General features: G+C 43.1%; 1 protein-coding gene across 1 annotated transcript; it reads right to left on the bottom strand.

Moving 5' to 3' along the window:
* Nucleotides 1–181: 181 nt before the first annotated feature.
* LOC123970707 (purine nucleoside phosphorylase-like) lies at nt 182–3,131 on the bottom strand. The gene is made up of 6 exons (XM_046048924.1): nt 3,115–3,131; nt 2,802–2,974; nt 2,631–2,734; nt 992–1,167; nt 645–901; nt 182–306 (listed from the first exon to the last, which is right to left on the bottom strand). The coding sequence occupies exons 1-6, from the start codon at nt 3,129–3,131 to the stop codon at nt 182–184; spliced, it is 852 nt and encodes a 283-aa protein (XP_045904880.1).
* Between the last annotated feature and the right edge of the window lie 5,222 nt (nt 3,132–8,353).

Below are 8,353 nucleotides of genomic sequence, written 5' to 3'. Positions count from 1 at the left end.
CACAGGTGTCACACAGGTGTAACAGATGTCACACAGGTGTCACACAGGTGTAACAGATGTAACAGATGTCACACAGGTGTCACACAGGTGTCACACAGATGTAACACAGGTGTCATACAGGTGTAACAGATGTAACAGATTTCACACAGGTTTCACACAGGTGTAACAGATGTAACAGATGTCACACAGGTGTCACAAAGATGTAATAGGTGTCTATAAATCTGACCATGTTGGTGATGAGGGACAGACCAAGAACTCTGAGTCCACAGTGCTTCGCCACCGTCACTTCAGGAACTGTACTCATACCTGAGGAGGAGGACACAATGTGAAAAGAGAATTTGAATGAGAATACATTTATTCACCTTATTAAGTTCTCTTATTAAGTTTGCATTTTTCCAAACTGATTTGAGTAATTGATTGTTGTTATTTAAGGAAACTCAACCAGATAACAAGGAACCCTGAAATGTTCTCAAGGACCCAGACAACCATCAGGTTTTCCCACTACAACTCCCAGAAGCCCCTGCTGCTGTAACAGGTCATCAAAGGTGTGAGTATGGAAGGACACAAACTGAGACACAGTTCTCTGGTTAAGAGAATGAGACTAATGAGACTCAGTAAGACTCGTCAGTTATCAACGAGCTCACCAGGAAGACCCCTTCTCGATGAAGACAGGCTGTCCATCTGCCCGTCTGCCTCTCTTGTTGTCTTACCCACAGAGTCACAGCCCAGGATCAGAAGCATTCTGGCCTCAGCGATGGTTTCAAAGTTCGGTCCGCTCACCATGCAGTAAACTCCCTCTCTGATGAAGTCACTGCAGCCAAGCTCAGAGCCCACATCGACCGCCAGCCGCCGCAGATCCTTACTGTAAGCATCGGACATACAGGGAAACCTGATCCCAAACCTACAGAGAGACAGACAGGCCGTCAGACAGGCGGGCTGAGAGACAGACAAGGAAACCCGATCTCAAACCTACAGAGTCAGACAGTCTCACCGCTCGTCATTGGGTCCAAACAGTGGATGTTGTCCAGCGAATCCCGGCAGGTTGATGTGGTCTTTGATGATCATGATGTCACCGACTTTGAAGTCCGGACAGATTCCTCCGGAAGCGTTCGTCACCAGAATAGACTCCACCCCCATCAGCTTAAAGATCCTGACGGGGAAGGTCACCTGAGAGAAGTCAGCAGTCAGCGTTATGGTGGATATGCTGGTTCTGGTCTGCCCTTGGATCTCCTCTTCCACAGGGAGGAGTCCAGGAAGACCCTGACCAGATGCTGAACCAACTCAGCTGCCTCCTCAACAGGAAGGAGCAGTTGTTCCTAACCTCAACCCTCTGTTACTACCCAGAGACCAGGAGCACACCTGAGACCTGGAAGAGATCCACTGGTAAATTGACAGCTGCTCCCTTCTCACCACTACAGACCAGTAGAGAGACAGACCTCCATCTGACCCTCACTGGTCAACGAGACCCTGACGGACTCGACCTCGGCTCAGAGCTGCGTCACTCCAACCTGTGTGTGTCAGATAAGGTCCCCGAGTTTGGTGTATATCGGCCATTGCAAACCTAAGATATCACATAAAATCCAGTTTTTGCATTTGGGCAAAAATTTGTTAGCTTATAATGAGGATGTTTTTTAGCGGATCAAAATTCCCTCTACAAACTTTTAGCGGCTTGGTCCAGAGATCGTCTGTGCCAAGTTTCGTGGTGATCGGACTTGCGGCTTCAGAGGAGTTAAATTAAAATAGGTTTTTCAATTTTCAATGTTTTTCAGTTTTTGCAATGTAGCGGAAAAAAAGTCCAGGCGGAAATGGGCGTGGCCTATGCCAGGAGATTCAGCTCGATCCCCCGTACGTGTGGATATAAGGTTTTTGATATACAACTTCGTAGGCGGGAGTTCCAAGCCCAAACGCATTGACCTTGCTTATAGCGCCCCCTAGAGGTAGAAGTGTGCGGATTTTATTACAATTACAATTACGATTACAATAGGGTTCCCAGCCGCGCCGCTGGTACTGGGAACCCGCGATGCCTTGAAGTCGCGGTTCCCAGCCCACTCGGGCTTGGACCCCTAATAACAGACATTAATTAGGCTTCTTTACTGCAAACTTTAAATGTTTTTGACATGGATTTATTTCAGTATTGTGTAATGATGTCTGATAATCAGATGTATTTCTGCCTCAGTGTGGGACAAAGAAAACACTGAAACATTTCACAGACAGTCACAGACCGTCTGTACTGTTAGGTTCAGCCGTTTTCTCGCTCAGACGTGGCCGTTAAATAAACTGGAAATATGAACCGGCCGAACGTTAGATGACACGCGGTGTAACGTTACGTTACCATGACAGCAGCGGGACTTTTAACATGAAGGCGATAAAGAAACACTTGATGATAACGTGCCACGCTCATGGAGACAGAAAGGAAACAGGATCTGCGGTGCTGCCGTCAGCGCTGAGGGATACTTTGGCTTCACGTATTCGTGGAAAGCAGCTGTGCTACATGAAGCTGTTTCCAGTTCACAGAGCTCACGGAGCAGCACGCCCAACCTTTAGATGGTCGAAGTCAGCTCCCACAGCATACTGGCTAAAATGGACATGAACACTTGTGGTCCTTGTTAGTGTTTTTGGGTTGGACTCACCTGACAGAGGGAGTAACCTTCGTACAGGTGGAAGTGACCCTGCATGAAGACACAGGCAGTGTCCTCGATTGTCCCAAACACCAGACAGCCTTCATGACCCGCGACTGAGAGACAGACGTTACATCAGAGAGAGAAAGATCATTTCAGAAATTGTGGGCGGGGCAGACTCACCTGTGCTGACGGGGAAGTTGGGGATGTCCTGATACCTGAAGGTCTGTTTGTTGGCTGCTCCGTCGGCCAGCAGACCGAGTCCCGAACCACAGATCACTGCAACCTTCGGACGGTGACTCGTGTGGTTCAGCAGCCACTCGGTGGTCAGTTTGTAGTCCTCAAAGGAGCAGCAGCTGGGGGGGAGGAGAGGAAACTGTATACTGTAACACGTGTGACAGGTACATGTGTGTCGATACCAAAACACAACTGGAACGAATTCATCTGCAGCAGCCTGTCCTCACCAGCTAACGTCCGGACAGGTTGATTATTGTACAGCTTATTGCGACCCATGATTAAAGCGTTTTTAGGGACCTCTAGTGGCCGCACGACGGTAGCAACGGAGGAACTCAGGGACGTATTATAAATAGTAACCATAGTCCGTGTAAAGAGGGAGGATGGGGTGGTGGACGGGTCAAACCCGGACTTTCACACAGGAGAACGGCATTCGAGTCCCGTGTGAAACCAAGTACAGTTATTTTGAGTTTTAAGCTAAGTTAGATTCTGACTTCCATCACATGACTTCTGTAACTTTACTTACTTTTGATCCAAACGATGATCTTCCTAAACCTAACCAAACTCACGTCACATGACTTACATTACATCCGGTAAGCCGCTGGACAGATTCGGAAAACGCTCATATGTGTCATTTGATTTCCATTGTCCACATATGTCGATTCCGGACACTTGAAAACTGACTCATTTTGTTGTTTAGGTATGAGGTATGTTGTTTGCAGATCTGGACATAGTTTAAATGTGAGATTTAGAAAATCGGCTGCAGTAGTCTAACCCAAACCCTATTTCCACACAGTGAAATATAACTATAGTAAGATTCTTTAATATGGAATAGATGTCTGTTTGAACCAAGACGCCTTTCTAACTGTATATCATCAAAATCATTATAACTGTGTCTGTGACTTTAAAACACAGGTTTATGAGTAAATGACGTCCGTTTGATTTTCATCTTCAGTTGCTGCCCCCAGCATTTAGTCTCCGTCAGGTTACAGCTGAATAAAGATATTTAAGAATCAAGTGTAAGGAAACTGTAGTGTGGTCGATGCTGAACAAGCTAGGCTGCATGTAATAGTGTTCATGGATTCACTCCTGGTTTTTAAGTCCCCTTTGGCATGCCTTCATATTTCTAACTCCACTGGATTAAAATAAGTTTCTCTTATTTAGCTGTCGCTATGTTGAATCATCGTTTTAGGAAAATAAAGCTTTGAAGTACTGATAATCATGCTCTAAGTGACACTTCAGAGATGATTAACAAACAGCTTTGATCTTCAGAGCAGACATAAAGAAAAGTGAGCCGACAGCCGATTTTCACTGAAGAAACTGTAAAAACTGGAGTTGAACTGCAGCTCAGGTCCAAAGATCCGATCTTTACTGTTCAACAAGCAGACTGATTGCAAGATTAAAGCTAAACGTATCTAGTTTCTGATAATAATGATCATAAAAGTTACTGACGACATGTTCTTCCTTTAAAGGCCCTGATGTGTGAAATATTTCAACTTTTCCTCTTTCAGTTTCTTTCTGTCCGTTTGTCTGAACTCTGAGCTGAAAGCTGCATTTCTTATGTTAATGTATGAATATATAATAATACACCAGTTACCACACAGCGGTGGAATAAGTATTCTGGTACTAGTAAAAGTAGAAATACCATTTCCTACAAATATTCTATTAAAAGTAAAAGTGAATTTACAGTGGTCTCTCACTCTTCCAGCGAGGAGTGAAGAGGCCAATCGGGTCTTCTCCAGAAACCTGCCAGTTATCTAGAAAGCCCTGCAGACTCCTAAAGGAACGTTTACCACATCTTTAGCCGCCCGTCTCACTCTAGCTGACTAATGGTTAAAAAGCCCCTCCAGCCAGTTTTAACTGCCGTTTTTGGTTAACGTTCTTTCTCAAACAGAGAATGGGGGTGTGGTTAATAGTCAGACGTAAGCAATTACCATGATAATCAAAAACTGATGGGCTGGAGTGTTCACTAACGACATGCTGTGTTAACATCACTACACTGTAAAGTTTAGTCCACTTCACTGTCTGGCAGGAGTAACTATTACTTACCATGATAGAAACTAATGTGCGCGGATCAGCTGTTATCAATCATACCGCGTTTTCTGCCATCTGTCCTCCAACACTGCACGCACAGATGCCGTAATGAGAATGAACAGCACACTAAACCAAGAGGACGAAAATAAAATGAAGACCCTCTGTTAGCCAACTTTCTGCAATAACTATGCTAGCTAACTACAACTTAGTTAACTTAGCTAACTAAACTAGAAAGACAAACCGACCACCAGACACAGAGAGACATACCTACTGTAAGTTCTAAGTAAATGACATGATAAATTGGTTAGTTAGCTCACAATGATGTTTATCGGTTTGATGCTCTGACTTAACGAGGCTTCTTCTTCTTCTTTAGGGTTTAATGGCGGTTGGCAAACCAGTTTAACGGTGCATTACCGCCACAAGCTGGACTGGAGTGTGGAATGAGAGATTAAGCAGGAAATAAATGAAATAAACAAAACAAAAAAACAAACAAAAAACAAAACAAAAACAAACATAAATTAAATTCTTTTTTCTAACTCAGTTTCTTTAAGAAACTTAATTATATGACAATATATCTGGCCTGCTGTTTTCCCCAAGAGACCTGTCATTGAGATATCATGATGTTTTGCCTTCCGTAATGACTGAAACAGGCGTTCCCTCTTGATAGTGTATCTCCTACACTGAAGGAGAACATGTTCAACCGTTTCTAGTTGGTTACAATATATACATTTCCCAGTTGGGTGCTTACCTATTTTATAAAACGAAAGGTTGAGACCTGTATGTCCTATTCTCAGACGAGTGATTATATTTTCTTCCCTACGTTTCCAGCCCACCGTCCTTCCGGCACCAACCTGTCTCTGTACATTATATAGGTGCCTTCCAGTTTCACTATTGTCCCAATGCTCCTGCCAAACTGACTGTGCATAGGTCCTGATAAATGTCTTAGCTTCATCTTTAGTTAATGGGGTTTTTAGGTCTACATGTTTGATTTTGAGTGTTCCTTTGGCCAGAATATCCACCTGCTCATTTCTCTTCACACCAACATGAGCAGGAACCCAAAGGAAGCATGTGGATAAACCTTTTAGCTCCATCCTGTACAATATAAGGAATATGTCATTGAGAATATTGGATCTAAATGATGATTTGCCAGATTTAATACTCATTAGAGCAGACAAGCTATCAGATGCAATAAAAGTATTATTTGTTTCCCTCTCTTCTATCCACTGCAGGGCCAGTAATATTGCAGTCAACTCTGTGGTATACACTGAGACATGATCTGATATTCTTTTCTTGATATATGACTCACTTGCTGGGATATAGACTGCTGCACCTGCACGCCCTGTATCAGGATCTTTGGAGCCATCTGTGAATATAAACATGGAGTCTGAAAAATGTAAATCAAAGTAATTCTGTACTAGTTTCTTTGACATATCCTTCAATTCCTGCTGTATGTTTAGATCTACACTTGGTGTTGGGAATAACCAGGGAGGAATGGAAGACTGTGACACTGTAGGGCTGTGATCTAATTGTCGTAATCCTATGACTTCTGCCTTTGCATCACCAATCCACCCAAAACTTGTGAAATTTGTCTCATTGTGTTCCCAGAAGTCTGTTAAAAGACTCTTGGCAGGATGAGAATCACATTGCCCCTGGAGATTAACCCAGTATGCCAACATTAACTTTACTCGCCTGATTCTTAACGGCATTTCTCCCATTTCCACCTGCATTGCTGACACCGGAGATGTTCTGACTGATCCACTGCAAATTCTCAAGGCCTGAGCTTGTAATACATTCAACTTCTTAAGGTTTGATTCTGCTGCTGACATGTACGCTACACATCCATAGTCAAAAACGGATCTCATGAGTGCCCAGTATATATTTTGTAGAGCTGCTCTGCTTGCTCCCCACTCTTGTCCTGACAGACAACGAAGTATATTGATGACCTTTTTACACTTGTTCTTAACTTTGTCTAAATGAGTATTCCAGGTGAGCTTCTCATCAAACCAAACCCCAAGAAATTTAATTGTTTTGACTTGCTCAAGTGGTTGTTCATATAACTTCATGGAAAAAGGCGTGACTTTATGCCGCCTTGAGAAACAGATCACCTGTGTTTTTGCAACAGATAACTTGAATCCCCATTTATTTGCCCATTTTTCCACAGCAGCTATTGCAGCTTGCATTTTCTTACTGACGTGAAACACATTGCGGCCTCTTACCCACAGAACCCCGTCATCTGCGTACAAAGATTTCCCTACGCTTTGTTCAACCTGAGAGAAGATGTCATTTATCATTATATTGAATAACAGCAGGCTACACACGCTACCTTGCGGAGTTCCATTTTCCACCTTATATACACTGGAGTATTCTGCGCCTACTCTTACTTGTATTTCCCTGTCAAATAGAAAGTTCATAACCCAATTATATGTTCTACCACCAATACCCAATGACTTCAACTTAATAAGTAACCCTTCTTTCCAGAGCATATCATATGCTTTTTCAACGTCAAAAAATACAGCTATCAGTATTTCTTTGTTGGTCTGTGCTTTCCTGATGTCTGATTCTAAGCACAATACTGAATCCATTGTATTCCGACCCCTACGGAACCCACTCTGGTACGGGTACAGAAGAGCTTTATTCTCTAGGAAATATGTTAAATGCTCGGTGACCATTCGTTCCATAATTTTGCATAAGTGTGAGGTTAATGCAATAGGTCTGTAACTGGAAGGGTCTGACTGATCTTTTCCTGGTTTTGGAATGGGCACTATTATTGCTTGTTTCCAAGCTAAAGGAAGTTGGCCAACATCTCAAACTTTATTAAACAAACCCAACACCGTGTCCAGTGCACGATCTTTCATGTGTGCCAACATTGCATAACATACACCGTCTTTCCCTGGAGTGGTCTGATGAGCACTCGTAATTGCTCTTCTTAGCTCAAACATATTAAACGGTAGATCTAACGGATCTCCTGACACCTCCCTTTTCTCTGTTATTTTGGGATTCTTCATTAAGATTTTCTCTCTACACTGCCTAGCCTCATCTGTGAGATTACACGAACTATGAACCCTTTCAAATGTTTGTGCAAAAAGTTCCGCCTTTTCTAAGTTATTGACAGCCATTTTGTTCCCAGTGTTCAACACTGGTATCTCATAATTTCTTCTAATCCCCCCCATTCTTCTAATCATGCCCCACACATCTGACAGCTGTACTTCCCTTCCAATAGTGCTACAGTACTGCCTCCAAAATGTTCGTTTTTGTGTTCTAATTGTCCTCCTTACTATTGCTTGGGCCCTTTTATACAGGATCAATGCATCCTGAGAATGACGTTTCTTGAGTTCTCTAAATGCTTTATTCCTGGCCTTTATGGCTTTACTACAGTTGTCATTCCACCAGGGTACACTCTTGGTCCGTTTAGTTCCTGTACTCTTAGGGATTGTTTCCTCAGCAGATTGAATAATCTCATTAACTAT

The sequence above is a fragment of the Micropterus dolomieu genome, linkage group LG01 (assembly GCF_021292245.1).
Source record: "Micropterus dolomieu isolate WLL.071019.BEF.003 ecotype Adirondacks linkage group LG01, ASM2129224v1, whole genome shotgun sequence".
NCBI classification, from domain to species: domain Eukaryota; kingdom Metazoa; phylum Chordata; class Actinopteri; order Centrarchiformes; family Centrarchidae; genus Micropterus; species Micropterus dolomieu.
The sequence above is the reverse complement of the archived record's forward strand: the minus strand, read 5'-3'. Positions and strand labels throughout refer to the sequence as shown.